This window comes from Equus przewalskii, chromosome 22 (assembly GCF_037783145.1).
Source record: "Equus przewalskii isolate Varuska chromosome 22, EquPr2, whole genome shotgun sequence".
NCBI classification, from domain to species: Eukaryota; Metazoa; Chordata; class Mammalia; order Perissodactyla; family Equidae; genus Equus; species Equus przewalskii.
The window spans coordinates 20,745,871-20,761,884 of NC_091852.1; the positions used below are offsets into that span (position 1 = coordinate 20,745,871).

At 41.4% G+C, this 16,014-nt stretch overlaps 1 protein-coding gene across 3 annotated transcripts in view; it reads left to right on the forward strand.

Moving 5' to 3' along the window:
- DOCK8 (dedicator of cytokinesis 8) overlaps positions 1–16,014 on the forward strand; it is a 206,393-nt gene that overhangs the window by 67,773 nt on the left and 122,606 nt on the right. For all 3 annotated transcript variants that reach the window (XM_070590602.1, XM_070590603.1, XM_070590604.1), the window contains 3 exons: positions 5,700–5,823; positions 10,172–10,387; positions 13,584–13,669. In XM_070590602.1, coding sequence (XP_070446703.1) covers positions 5,700–5,823; positions 10,172–10,387; positions 13,584–13,669 — 426 coding nt within the window. The remainder of the gene's footprint in view (positions 1–5,699; positions 5,824–10,171; positions 10,388–13,583; positions 13,670–16,014) is intronic.

Below are 16,014 nucleotides of genomic sequence, written 5' to 3' on the forward strand. Positions count from 1 at the left end.
ATTGCATCTAATGGTATTGTCATTGATGCTAATAGTAACAGCTATCATTTGTTGAGCTGGTGTATGATTGTCTTGGTCGAGATTCCCTGGAAACTGAGCCTGCCACAGGGATTCAGGTGCACGTGATTTTCAAGAGCATGCTCTTTAGGAAAACTTGTCAGGGAGTGAGGGAAGCAAGATAGGGAAGCAGAAGGAGTCAGCTAAGGATCAGGGCTCAGATAAATTCTTGACCTGATACACAGGCTGCTCTGGAGGGATGACACTGCAAAGTTGTCCCACTGTCCCACTTGAGGCAAGGGGTTGGCACTGTTGTACTTCTATACTAGTCAGGTGTTGGTTGCCACCACTGGGCTAGAGTGGGAGATTGGGGACTGGAAGGGGGAATGGATTGCTCAGACGTCTCTGAGCATGACGGTTCCTACACTTATAGCAGTAGAATGGATGCACGATTTGGTAAATGGGACCCACTAACAGTCTTTATTTCAGTTCCAGACACCTAACATATGTTATTTTCCTTTTATTTTGGAACAATCTCAAATTTACAGAAAACTTTCAAGTATAGTACAAAACCTTTCCCCTCCTCCCCCAAACCATTTGAGAGTAAGTTGCTGACCTAATTTTCCATTACCCCCGAAAACCTTAGTGTGTAATTCCTACAAACAAGGCCATTCTCCATCATAGTTAGTATACAGCCATCACATTCAGCAAGTTAACATTGATTCATTATTACCATCTAATCCTCAGACCCCGTTCAGTTTTCACCAAACGTCCCAAAAATGCCCTTTAGAGCAAAAGGATCTAGTTCATAGTCATGTGTTGCATTTAGATGTCGCGTGTCTTTAGTCTTATTTACTCTGGAACACTTCCTCAGTGTTCCCTTGACTTGCATGACCTTGAGATTACAGGCCAGTTATTTTTTAGAAAGTCCTTCCATTTGAGCTTGATTATTGTAAATGCTCCATTCCTCATCAGGTTTTCAGTTTATTTATTTGTATCAATATGGAATCATAGTTTCCTATTTTATTCAGTATGTTTTAATCCATTTCTATAATTTATTTTGATGCTCAAGCTGTCCTCAGTTTGACCAGTGTGAATCCCTTCAGTGAACTCTCACACCTTTTTGATATGTCCCCAGCAGTCATTGATCACATCTTTGCTTTCTGCCACAAGATATTCCAGGAGGATCTTATCCTTTCCTTGCCTCAACCCTGGAATTAGTCTTTTCTCCAAGAAGCTGTGATTCCTTTTAGTGGAAATGGTACTTAGAAGCCAAAGTGTAGGTGTTGGATGTGCTCATTGTTATTAAGGTGTTGCTCCTCCCATGTCTTCTCAGTGACCAGACCTAGAGTGTGTGTGTGTGTGTGTGTGTGTGCGCACTGAAAACCATGAGTTCTTGTTGATGCATGCAATCTCAATCCATCATCACAGTATTCATTCTCGTTTTCTTCCTCTCCATATTCTTAACTCTCTTCTCAGTGAAAAATCTGGTTCTTAATATGATTCCTTACTTGATTAATCTCCCTGTATGTAACTGTTGCCAGCACCCTCCCCATCCCCCACACAAGGGCCCTCCTCCTTATATTCTGACTCTGACACCCTGCACCAGGCTTGCCCCTCCTGCATGGATGTCCTCTTCAGCCTGCTGTGACACTTAGTGCCAAGCCAACACTCCATGGGGACATCCTTGTCACGTTGCCTTGGCTATTGACACCTCATGACGGGCTTTTCCTCCAAGTGCGTGCCCTCTTCATTCCACTCAGAATGTCTACTCGTTCTCACATGCCGGGCTGCCTCAGGCTTGGATGCCCTCCCCACACCATATGGGGTCTGCTTCTCCATGCCAGGCAGCCCTTTTATTTTTATTTTTTTATTTTATTTTTTTTTTAAATTTTTTAAAAGATTTTATTTTTTTCCTTTTTCTCCCCAAAGCCCCCCAGTACATAGTTGTATATTCTTCGTTGTGGGTCCTTCTAGTTGTGGCATGTGGGACGCCGCCTCAGCGTGGTTTCATGAGCAGTGCCATGTCCGCGCCCAGGACTCGAACCAACGAAACACTGGGCCGCCTACAGCGGAGTGCGCGAACTTAACCACTCGGCCATGGGGCCTCCCCAGCCAGGCAGCCCTTTTACATGTGTGCCCTCTTCACCCTGTTTGGCCTTCAACTTCCCATTCTGGGACTCCTCAGCTTCTCCCCACCCTGAGGCATGGATGCCTACCTTGTTCTGATGGTTTTTGCATCAAATTGTACAGGAAGGGACAGGAAAGAAAGGGAAAAGGTATGGGAAGGAGAAGAGGAAAAAGAAAAAGAGGAGCATGTATTATTTTCCAGTCCTTGCGATAGGCCTTCAAAATGAGCAACGTTTCCTTCCATTTCACCCTTGAGGAAACTCAGAGAGATTAAGTCTCTTGCCCAGGGTCTCATGGCCAATACATAAGAAGCCAGTCCCTGAACCCAGGTCCTGGACTCTAGAGCCCAGATTCTGTCTACTCCACCACACTGCCCCTACAGAGAATGCTCTCAAAATATGTTTAGTCTTTGTCCTCAAATGTGTAACAATAGTGTTTGAAGAAAATGAACGCAGCTCTCTTGAGAAGCAGTAGATTGTGTTCATTTCTTAAGAGTTGCCTCTCCACCACTTGGTTGCTTCCCCATCTCTCTCTTGTCTGCAGATAGGCTCAACAGGAACATGGCTTTCTTTGGCTCAGTTGCCTGGGTTGGGCAATGAGGCTGGGACTCTGGTGGCACTTAGCCAGCAATCTCTCTACCTACCCAGTGGTGGTTTCTGCCTTCTGTGGCTGGCGCTTCTGGAATGAGTCATCCTTACATGCTTGCCAACCCCTGTCGTCTCCTCCCCAGCCAGCTTTACCCTTGCTGCTGCAAGGGAGCTTTGCAACTTTCTGAAATTTTAAAATGGAGAAGTAGAGGTTAAATCTAGAATGAGGAAGGAGAGAGAGGTTTGCTCTGGTTTCAAACGTACAGTCATGGAATACGTTAGTCTTAATGCTTTCCATGCCCAAAATTCTGAGGCTTGGCACGTATATTGGTTAGAATGTGAATACTGCAAAATGAACTTTTAACATTGTTCTGTAACTCAGTTTTTTTAAATGCCCATTTGTCAATGTCTTTGGGGTCCATGGAAAGAATTCCAGAAAACATTCTAACAAAACAGAGGACAAAAAGGAAAGCATCCATTTGCATCAAGTAGCAAAAGAATGATAGCCAAATCAATTTAATTTCTCCCAAATTTAAGCATCTTTTGAGAAGAAAATTGATATGAATATTTTCAGTTGTCATGTGTGAACTTTTCATTGTGAAATCTTAAAGATGGAGGAAATACCCTAGAATTCACCTCATGTCCATGCCTCACCTATTAAGAAAGAGAGGCGCCAAGAGAAGTGACTTGAGGATGACAGAGGCAGGCTCACAGCTGTAGTTGTGTGTGTGTGTGTGTTTGTGTTCACTTCTAAGGAAACAGTCGTGGAAATAGGTGCATTTTATGAGACAAGAAATAAAGCTAAAGCAGATAGAGTTCTGGTTGCCAAGGCACATAAGGGCTTAAGCTTGGCTGCTTCTTGATTCTTATTTCTGGGGCTCTAGCAGCCTTCCTTGTAAGGAGACATGTGACAGTGAACCTGTGACATCGATACCCTTTGGAGTGTACAAGCCCTAAGAAAAGCAAAGGGCAGATACTGAAGTGTGATATTTGAATTTTAATTCACTGTTTGCTTTCGATTATAGAACGAATTTATGTTAATTAATTCCTTTGGGATTTTTCCCCTAAAAATTAGATTTTTCAGGAAAAATAATCAGTGTTTCACTGTGTCGCAATTACAGGAGTAGTATAATCTTAGATTGGAACTTAATATTTGCTACTTGTTTCAGTTGGGTGGTTTTTCCCCAGGATGTTATATCACATGCACCTTTTTCTTTGAATCCTTAGGGAGAGTCCAAAAAAGTCATTTTATGCATTAGGAAAGCCTACCCATCCAGCACACACATACACGTTGCTGCCTAAATTTATACTGGTGAAAATAACTTTAAAGAAGCCAACATGTTTATGAAATCCCATGTGGGGCTTTCTCTCAAAGATCTCTGTTAATAGAAAATAAATATTATAATATAAAATAAATTTTACTCACACATGTATGTACTCCTTTTAACACTGCCATTTGCACACTTAGAGCAACTGGAACCAAAGTCATTTTCTTAAATATTTTAAATAGTTGTTGCTTCCAAGGAATTATTTAAAAGGGTACCCCCAAATTCTTCTTGTTAATTGATGTTTATGAAGAACATGATTTATATTTTAAATTGTGTTTACTTTGCTGCTGTGTAGGGATCGCAAGCCAGAAATTATGCTGGATGTTTCTCTTGAAATCCTTTCTAAATGTTTAGTCTTATTTCCTTATTTAGAGTGCACCTTAGTCATTTACTTGTTTTTTCAGTTCCCCAATTTCGCCTGCTGTTCACCCAGCCCTGTCAATGCAGCTTTGGTCAGGGCAACGTGAACAGCCAGGACGTTGAAGATGGCCATGTACAATAAACCTTGACTTTTATTAGTCACCAAGACTGTCTTGTCTCTCTTCTAGGCTATTTCTTGTCTCCTTTTGCTCAAAACAAATTGCTCGTCTTCAGAGCACAATAAAATCCAAGGACAGAGTCTTGCTCTCCCTCAGATGATACTGGGACATCTTATTTTTTCTTTAATTAATTCAATCAACTAAAATTTATTGAATACTTGTTCTGTGCCATTGTGCATAACCCAACACTTCACTCCTCCCAAAGAGTGATAAAGTCTGTATTAGGATCATTGCTACTAACTCTCCTACATTTCCTGCTTTGTCTCTCTCCCATTTGATCTGCCTAATAAATCCTAACCTCATTTCATGTCCATCTATCAATGTGCTCAATGGCTTTTCTAATAGTGTGGGAAATCAAACAAAACAGGTGCAAGTTTGTGTGGTTGACCTTGCCGCATGTTCTCCAGGAAGCCTTTGAGTCATAAAAATGGGGAATACACACATTGGTTTCTATAGTTATTATTTGACAACTTATATCTATTGCTTTTTTCATAATGGTCTAGTTTCTTTCTCCAGTGACAGTGCTAGACATTATATTTTAAGCTCTTTCCATAGCCACGCATTTTTTAAACCCAGTTTCAATGGAGTGTATGGAGTGGAGATTGAGAATGTTAGCAAAGATTTTCAGTGTATAAATCATTTATTTCTATTTTTTCTTAATTATGTCCTGCCTTTTTTATTCATTATTAAGAACATGGATGTGGAGATGAAATGTTTGCCTCTATTTTTGTCTTCAAACGATCTTTATTTGCTGCTTCTGCACATTGCTAGATTTATTCCAGCCTCTTACACTAGGGTCATAGTTTAACTTCAACTTGGAGCCAAATGCCCTACAGCTGAAATGACCGCACCTCTGAAGTGGCATTTTCCCAGGCCATTCCTTGCCTTTAATAATGAGCCAGCCAGGAGGCAAGCTGGTGTCTCATTACAAGAGAGCCTTGTGTCAGGGCTGGTGCATAATTGGATGTGAGGAATTACAATTGGTCATCTCTTTGCAAGATCTTTCAGCACACTGTCTATACTTAAGCCATTACTTTTATTTTTAATTTAATGGTTTTGCACGTCTCTCTCTCTCTCTCTCTCTCTCTCTCTGAATTATATAATAACAACAATAAAAGAAACCAAGGAAGTTCGGAGATTTGCGGCTTTAAAAAGACTGGATCCCGAAAAGATTTTCACAAGACGCTTCAGAAACAGACGTTTGAGTCAGAAACCTTGGAGGGCAGTGAGCCCAGTGCCCAGGTATTTCCTATCAACAAACATGGTTACCAGGTTACTGGGCTGTTCTGCCCATGGCATGCTGTCAATTGATTTTTTTTTTTTTTAATCTAGAAGAAAGGCTAGACTGAGATCGGTAGAGTGGGAGGAACTCCACTGTCTGAGTCAGTGAATTTTTTTTTCAAACTTGTTTGTAGCTACAGAAATTGGTGTTCAAATGAAAACCTAGAAGCTCAATAATTAAAATAGATAAAAGTGGAGGGGTTCTAATTGCGGGGAGGAGGCGTTGGGCCATCCCTATAAGGATTCTTGTGGAGACTCGGTGGTGCCCCTGAACAGGCTGCAGGATGATTAAAAGCTTTGCACTGACTAAGACAGACTGCCTGGGTTCTCTTTGTGACTCTACCTCGTACTAACTCTATAGCCCCAGGCAGGATTAGTAAAGTCTCTGGGCTTCCGTTTCCTCCCCTGGAAAACAAGGATGGTAACAGTAACTAACTCATGCAGTTGTTTGAGTATTAAATGAGTTAATATGTGTAAAGCATTTAGAATAATACCAGCTCACACTTAGTGCCCAGTAAATGGTGGCTACTGTTATTGTTGTTGTCATTATTAACATTATTACAGGAGGATTACCGTTTAGTAGTCAGTGCTCTCTCTCCCTGTGTTCACAGCAGCATTATTCACAATAGCCAAAGGTGGAGACACCAAGTGTCCGTAGAGAGATGAATGGATAAAGAAAATGTAGTGTATACATACAATGAAATATGATTCTGTCTTAAAAAGGAAGGAAATTCTGACACATGCCTCAACATAGATGAGGCTTGAGGATATTGTGCTAAGTGAAATAAGCCAGGCATGAGAAGTCAAATACTATATGATTCCACTTATATGAGGAACCTAGAGTAGACAAATTCATAGAGACAGAAAGTAGAATGGTGGTTTTCAGGGATTGAGGGGGGTGGGAGGACTAGGGAGTTGTTGTTTAATGGGTATAGATTTCCAGTTTTGCAAGATGAAAAGAGTTCTGGAGATTGGTTGCGCAACACTGCGAATGCACTTAACACTGCTGAGCCGTACACTAAAAAATGGTTAAGATGGTAAATTTTCTATTATGTATATTTTACCACAATTTAAAACAAAATTTTGAAAAGTTAGTAATTTAGTTCAACCTGCCTATTTTATAGATGAGAAAAATAAAACAGAGAAGAGGAAATTTGTCTAAGTTTGCACAAAGACTTTTTCTTAAACAATATAGTTTTCAGCTTTCAAGTGCCCCCACAACACAAGCATCTCCCCAAGCTGAATATAACTAGAAAGTTTTAAAATAATACCTGTTTTCCAAACAACATAGTCTCTGCAGCCAAGCCAACTACTTAATCTGAGCTCCATAGAAGAATCAGCCATTAATTTTAGAGCTGACCATGGCAGGCTCACTGAGGCCTACATATATATCTGTATTCTGTACTCTATGGGAAATTTAAGGGATTTTTCTTTGGTAATTTTGACTAAGTTCAGTTTTCACTGTACATGATGACCAACTAAATTGTTCCTTGTAACAGTCAGAAAGAAGCCACGCTAGGTATTTCCACAGAAGAAATTTAACATAGGGAATTGGTTAAACAGTTTTTGGAGGACTGAGAGAACCAAAAAGGAAAATGGAAGCCATGCAGAAATGGTACCTGCAGGAAACCGTGCATCCCCCTGGGACAGCGGTCCAGGGCAGTGGTTCTCAAACTTTAGCTTCATCAGAATCCCCTGGAGGGCTCGTTTGAACACAGATTGCTGGACCCCAACTCAGAGTTTCAGATTCACTAGGTCTGGAGTGGGGCTTGAAAATTTGCATTTCTAATTAGCATTTCCCAGGAGATGCAGATGCTGCTGCTCCTGGGACCATGTTTGAGAACCACAGGTCTAATGGGAATCACTTGGAATTATCAGAACGTAGATGCTCACAAGATGGGCCTCAGAGCTAGGACTCAAATCTCTGAGGAGGGAGCAGGGCCTAGCCTGTGGTATTATCTCAGGATCTCAGAGGAAAGATCTCACAGAGTCTGGGAGTCTGAACTCTGACCTCCTAGAAGGAGGAATTGTCCGGCTGGTTCTGGTACCTCCAAGGAGGTAAGAGGAGGATGGTCCTGGAAGTGCAAAAAGAAGCTCAAGGCTAGAAACCAACTGCCGCTACCAAGGTGAGAGGAGCTGTCAGCACAGAGGAAGGAGCCAGTCCCTTCTCCCTCCTCCAGCCATCCACTCTCTCTAGCACCCCTATTGGCAGAACCTAAAGGGAGCAATGGCAAAGACAAAATGTGATTTGCTAAGACCCGGGCCCAGCATGACAAAGCAGAGTATAAAAGTGTAAATTTGGAGCTGAGAGACAATAGGTGGATGACCGGCACACCCATGAAGCACACTCGTTCCTCCAGCATATTAACAGAGGACTCAGTTAAGTCCTTGGCTGGGTGTCAGAGTCAAGTTATACACATGTGTGTTTAAGTATTAGACTAATACTCATCACAGAGAGATGCTCAAACTGTGAGATGACCAGCAGCATCTTCCATTCCACTCTCATTCTTGCGCCCCTTCCTATTGAGCGGAATGGTGAGGCCCAATGCCTTAATTTACATGAGTTAAATATATATATGATATGACTCTACGATACACATATATTTCATAAAGATTAAATCATATACATAATATTATATAAATTCCTTTTTCATATTAATAATACAATCTGCTGTGATCATCTTTCTCTTCCAGTGGATACATTTTTTTTTTTAATGGCTGCGTAATGTTCATTGTATGAAAATTCTAAAATCTCTTAATGCTTCCTCTTTCAGAGGGGCATGTAGGTTGTTTCTATTATTTTGTTATTACGAGCAACATTTCAGAGATGCTCTTGTCCTCACATCTTTGTTCACTTGTCCAGTTATACCCTTAGAATAAATTCTGGATATATACATCCTCTCCAGATGAAAAATATGTATATCTTTAAGGATATATGTATATCTTGACATCCTTCTAAAGAAATTGGAAAATCCAGTTCATTTTCCCAAGGCTCTCATATATTCTAAAACAAACAAAAGTGTTAATAATTAAAGTATAAATATTGATTATTGCTAACACATTCAGTTTAGGTAAAATTTATGATCTAGCAGAGTAGCATTTTTATGAGATAGATAGATGGCACAAAAAATATATATTGTAGAGGGCCGGCACAGTGGCATAGTGGTTAAGTCTGCACACTCCACTTTGGTGGCCCAGAGTTTGCAGGTTCTGATTCTGGGCACAGACATACACACCATTCATCAAGCATGCTGTAGTGGCATCCCACATGCAAAGTGGAGGAAGTTTGGCATGGATGTTAACTCAGAGACAATCTTCCTCAAGCAAAAAGAGGAACATTGGCAATAGATGTTAGCTCAGGGCCAATCTTCCTCATCCAAAAAAAAAAAGTCTATATTGTAAAGAAACTGTATAGTAGTATGTCCATTTGGTAGAACTTTAGGATAACATTTACCATTAATTGTATAGATGTTTATAATAGAACCATCTATATTCTTAGGACATATTGTTGATTACAGTTATATATTCTTTGCCAAGTCTTTGGCTGGTATGCAGTTCCCAATTTCCAAGACATTCCTAATGGAATAAAACATCCACTTTGTGACTGATTTAAGACAGTTTTTTCCAAACACACCGCAGCTAAACGTGGACCCTGCTCAAATAGCAAATTCTTTTGCCTTTCTTTTGTTCTGGTGCTTATTGGTCTAACTAAAGTCCCGTAGAAAAGTGTTCCCGTGCTCACACGGGAACACTACGTCTTTGGAAACATGGGAACATTATGTCTTTGGAAACATAATATTCAGCTTTGGAGTTTATATAAAGTTTAGTTTGGAAGGCTCCTCACAGATCATCTTATTTTCCAGTTTCAAAAACCGAGTTCTGGAGCTGAGATTCGGATGAGGTCCTTCTGTTCCCTAGTCCCGTCTCCTTTTGGCACCACCTTGTGCAGTTCTGTTCTGCTAGGGCCTGAGGCATGAGCGAGCTTCATCAGAGACTTGGCTCCCAATCTCCAGAAAAGAACACGTCACAACTAATAGGAACACAGTGCTCTTTTCAAACCTTCGCTCACGGATGGGTTTATCTACCTCCGATGAGTAATTACCTGCTTCCAGGTGGGAAGAGGATGTTTAATTTTTGGATACTCAGGCCAGGACACTAGGATGTCATTCTTGTCAAACGCTCAGCCTGTTCAGAACCTCCTTGAGGCGGATTCTGTCGCCCCACCTTAGAGCAGTCTTGAGACGTCCTCGATGCTTTAGTTCTCATTTTAGACCCCCGCTCTCTCTCACAAAGCTGTCTTTTCTCACAGACAGGCCCCCGCTGCCGCTTAAACGTGCTGTGTGATGTGTCTGGAAAAGGTCCCCTCACTGCCTGCGACTTTGACCTCCGCAGCCTGCCGCCTGACCAGCGTCTGGAAAACCTCCTGCAGCACGTGAGTGCCGAGGACTTCGAGAAGCAGAATGAGGAGGCCCGCAGGACCAATCGGCAGGCCGAGCTCTTTGCCCTTTACCCATCAGTGGATGAGGTGGGTGCGACCATCTCCATGCTGGAGAATGTCAGTGAAGACACAGAGAGTCTCGAGGAAGATACTATTACTGTATAGCAATGTCCGGATGCTTAATTGTATGATTTCTGGGGCTTTTTCACTGAGGCAAGCCTGTATGATAGCAGAGCCAATTACCCACCCTCATACAGATGAGATTCCAATAATAACTAGAATTTTCATAACACTTTAGAAAACACTTTCACTGATATTGTCTCATTTAGTCCTAAAAACATTTCCGGGGTCTACATGCAGTAATCCCACTCAGCGAGTCAAACCATTCTGTTATTTGGCGGTGTGTTTACATTGAATCCATCAAGACATGTATTACTTAAACCTTGATGTTCGTTAGTGCTTTGTTAAGATTTTTTTTTTTTTAATGGTCGCTATGAACAACCTGAGAGACTTGCTTTGAAAACATTCCAGGCTGACATAATCATAGCTGTGCTCCAAATGCATAGAATCTTGGGACCAGGATTATCCACTTCGTTATCTATTGGAACTGATCCAGAACAACGTGACAGGTTGGGCTTTGCCTGTGGTCATTCGCTGGGGCACTTCAGATGGGATGATGGATGACCATCGTTCAAGCCTGTGTAGCTCCTTATACTTTCTATGAGTCTCCCAGTCTTCTCTTGTGCATGTTAGAATATCGTTGCTCCTCGGTCTTGGCAGAACAAATTACTGTAATATCTCCACTGTCCAAATTTTCTTAAAAGTTTAGTTGCAAGAAATAAGATTTGGAGAAATTTTGTGTAAAAGATATGCCATCCATCCATGCCTCTAAGTATTGAAATTTGATCTTTGGATCAAGCAAGACCGTTAGGGACTCCGATTCTCACACTGTAAAGCCCGCCTCCCTACCCCCGAGAACTGGGTCCGCTGACTTGCCCTTTGATGGGCTGACCACTGGTCAGCAAAAAGGACAATAGAGGAAACAGTAGTCCTGAGTATGATATCATGTCCACTGTGAAAATATTATTAAGGACATTGACCTGCTCATCATCCAGCACCCGCTTCAATGAGGATCCAAAGGGAAATTGTCCTTCAAGCCTTCTGACAAAGAAGAATTGTGCTTCCACTGGGAAAATATGTACACTTAGAGATTCTGCACATCTTGTAACTGACTCTCCTAAATTCTTTACTTAGAGTCAAATTTCTGTTCACCTCTGCTAAATCTAGTGGCTTGCTTATTGGTGTCCTGAATTTACTTCAGCTTTCTTTTTTTTTTATCCATATTTTTCCAGCCACCTTGGTTTTCTCATCTATTTATTTTATTCCCAGGGGCTTCAAATCCTTTTTTTATTGTCAGTGGCCACAAATCCTTTTCTGAATGAGGCAGATTAAAAATAAACATGAATAAGGTGGGCAGTGTTATCATCTCCATCCTTCAGATTGCAAAGTAAGAATCAGAGAGGTTAAATAAGTTATTCAAGATTCAACAAGCAAATTAAATTATAGAATGAGGCTCCTAACTTATTAACTTCAAATTTCATGTTTGCCTAGTTATCTGCATGTCTACCTGGTGTATATTAGTACAGGTAATGGAAATCCAAAGATGTTATAAACAATCACATCTTATAACTTTTCAGTTTCCATCTATAGCTTTAAAACTTTTTACCAGATTTGTCAAGAAATATTAAATGTGACTGATTTGACCTTCACTTGCGTTCCTCTTCCAATTCCATGGGAGGGTGCCAACATGTAAGAAAGAGACCCAAAGTGGACACCAGAAGAGAGATGACAGTTAAAAGGTGAAGAAAATACTTCCAGAGAGGCATCAGCTCGTTAGTCTCCTCATGGGATTAAATGGGAGGATATCCACTCTTGAACTGATCACAAGAATGACTCATAGACTGTTTTGAAGCAACTCTGTTTTATGGTCTTTGAAACACGGCAGAAACTCATGTTGAGACTGACAGGTGCTATAATCCAACAGAGGTCCTAACGGGGCCTGCTTTATTAGTGGAGGGGAATGCTTTGTAATTAGTGTACCAGTTATTTGTAAATTGCTATGTCTAAAGTGCTTGAGGCCCCCTATACCAGCCCTTGAAGATGTTGAACACACAGAGGTTGCATTTGTACTTGTAATTTGTACTTTCTCCAAAGAAAGTCCTGTAGAAGAAAGGTAAATTTCTGGCCTACCATGAAATGATTATGAATATCGATTTTTTGACAAAACATTGATGAAATTATTTATATCATCATTCCTTTATTTCCCGGGGAGAAAAGTTGACTCTTCCATCAAACTGGGTACAGATTTACCAAGAAGGTGAACTTTTCTGCTATAAAACGTTATGGTTGCTGTGGGGTATTTGGCGGGAAGCTCCCATCATTTACAGCCCAGGAAAATACAATTAGACTGCAGACCACTCACCAGTGTTTCAATAGCCTACTGCAAGAGCAGGAATTAATGTTTTCAGGCACTTATACTGTTGAACTTAGCGTACGTGAATATAATTAAGATACTGTGATAGTTCAGATTTGCATATGAAAAGTTACAATGGCGACCTGATATTTCTCTTTAAGTCTTTAGTCCCTCTGTGGTAAAATAGACAGGTATATCTCTTAATTTGTCATTCCTAAGCTTTCCTATACTTAGAACTTTAGCAAGTTCTATTTGGACTTGTCTGTATAAAACCTATAAATTCAACCCAAATCTCTGTCATCTGTTTAAGAAAACAGTGAACTGAGAAAGGTGCTCTGCATTAGGATTGATGGCTTACAGCCTTAAGTGAGCTATCCTGACTCAGATCTCAAGGCTGAAACTCACATATTTACTAGGAAAGCCCTTGGCAGGAGAAATATTAGGAATGTGTACTTAGAGCCAGCAAAAAAAAAAAAAAAGAAAACAATAGGTATAAGATTTTGCGATGCCATCTGGTGGATGTTACTAAGCCATATCCATTTTCACATTTCCTTCCTTCCTCCCTTGGTCTCTTTGTCTTAAATGCTTGGCTTTCTGAAAGGAGAAAATGTTTGCTGGACATGCTGACTTGGGAGCTTGGCGGTTGGTTAATAAACTCTCTTATAAAGTCACTGTTATTCTACTATTAGAAATAAACCAAATGCAAGTTGTCTTGAGCAGTGGATGGCAGCCTTCCCTTGCCTGGGTTAACTCCAACTGGAATTCTTCATGGAAATTCACTAATGATTTCTTTTCCAATGTGATTAATAGGAGGATGCTGTGGAAATACGTCCGGTACCAGAATGTCCTAAGGAACATCTGGGCAACAGAATATTGGTCAAGTTGCTGACCCTGAAGTAAGTATCAGCAAATATATTAACCACCTCCCTGAGGTTTGTCTTGTCTGTTAGACACAAACTGTGTCTTTATCACCAGAGCTTGCATGAGGGAGGATCTCCCAACACTGTCAGCAGTGGGCAGCTGTGAGGCAGTGGAAAGAGCAGAGTTCAGAGTCAGCTGGACTCAGATTCTATTCCTACCAAGTCTTGGACAGTCTTTCTTTTGTAATAGGGAAGGCTAACACTAAAATTAGGCATGGAAAGTAATTGAGTGAAATGGCCTACATTAAGAAAAATTTAACAGTGAAAGCCAGTGGTGTGCTGGAATCAGCTCTAACTCCTGCGAGCTGACTGTGCGCTTCTCTTCCTAACTCTTTATTCAGTCAAGTCACGTTGGTAGCTTGAAACTGGCCATGGTAGAAGTATTTACAACATAGAAAGCAGAAAATGCTACAAATTAGAGCCTATTTTTTTTTTCTCAGAGACTTGTTTGCTAAACATTTACCAGCACGCCACTGTTGAAACACAGTGAAAAATGCAACTAATACTCAAAGCCAGGGGACAGGAGGGAGTAGTGGGGACTGTAGCAAACTACCTTTAGGGCAACGCCCACTACTAGCTAGGGCAGATTCTTGCCATTCAAGTAAACAAGCCCATTTTGGTCAATAGTCTGATTTTTTTTAAGAGAAGCTGAAAATCCACATTTTTCTGTATAATTTCCTGACTTCTTAGATATTTTCTTGTTTCCTTTTTCAGTATCACACAATTCAAAGCATATCTGCCATCTGCATTCATCTGTGAGCCAATTATTTGCCACATTTACTTTAAAGCAATTCTCTCCAAACTTTTTTTTTTTTTGCTGAAGAAGACTTGCCCTGAGCTAACATCCACTGCCAATCTTCCCCTTTTTGTATGTGAGCCACCACCACAGCATAGCCACTAACAGATGAGTGGTATAGGTCTGCCACGGGAACCAAACCTGGGCTGCCAAAGCAGAGCACGCTGAACTTAACCACTAGGCCACTGGGGCTGGCTCTCTAAACTTTTTGATTGTTTACTTTTACAGTAAAAAAAACCCACATGTCCTCTATACGTGTGTATTAATTTTGTACTTGCATATTAAATATTGTATATATATTATGAAACATACATACATGAGAAATTTTAAAGGATGAACCAAATAAATCCAAATAAATCGTAGCATTTTCTTCCTGCTCTCCCATGGATTGTCTTGCCTACCCCTGGAGTGCTCGCATACCTCTCATTTCTCTTTGCCAACTGCTGCTTTTGAGAAGTAGTTCTTCCACTTCTTCAAAGCACAGACTCTTTTGAAAATAATAGGTCATCAATGCCCTGTGGAGGCAAAGGTACATAAGCATGACATTTTTTTCGTCCCCTGTTAGGAAGGTCGTCCATCTCTTGAAGTCCATTCATGGACCTCTAGGCAGCACCTAGTTTGCAGTTAGGGCATCTGTGGATTCAGGCTGTGTCTCAACCCTGGGGACTCCTCTAGGATTATGAGTTGTCCCTTGTAAAGGAAGTTGTTAGACCAGTGGGTGTCGAAGTTCCTACCTGCCGTAAACTTCTGATTCTAAGGTTTGGCCTCCGCAGCTCCTCCCCGCAGGAGGTAAGCCAGCAGGACTGCACGCACACTTGTGGGGGCTCTCTTGAAGTTGCAGCCCCCTCCTCTAGCCAGTCCTCCCAGCAGGGGAGAGAAGCAGGGCCTTTGGTCTTGTACACAGAGAGGAATAGTCTGTAAGCCAGCTCTGCAGCAAGGAAGGCTACAGAACGGCCAACTCCAGCCCCTTTGAGCTGACCCGGGGTGGGAACCCCCAGCCCGTCCGCAGGAGGCCTGAGTGGAAGTGGCGGTTCCATTCCCCTCTGCGTTGCTCAGGAAGTCCTCCCTATTGTCTGAGGCCCTCACCATCCCCACAGGAAGCACACCAGGCCCCTTTCAGATGCAGTCACCGTGCCCTTCAGGATTGGAGGAATTCTCCCCTCTTTCTGTCATCTTTCCAATAAATAACCAGCAGCTGTTCTCACAGGTGGGAAAACGCGGCCACTGAGCTAGATGTGTATTATGAAAAAACAAATCGAGTCACTTGGATTTCTCTTGATGAAAATTGTGAAGTGTAGCTTCTAGTGATTTCTTCCTGCAACTGCCAAAGCAGAAATTAAGTAGAAAGGAGGTGTTTGCTCAATGCACTTGGCCTGCTCAAGTGTCTTAAGTAGTATTCATGCCAACATATACCTGCAAGAGGAACGACGACCTGAAGACACTGTCCTAGCTAGAAATGCTTTGAATAACTGGATAAAGGAAAGAAAGCAAGTTCTCAAAGGTGAACCTAGAATGTTAAAATATG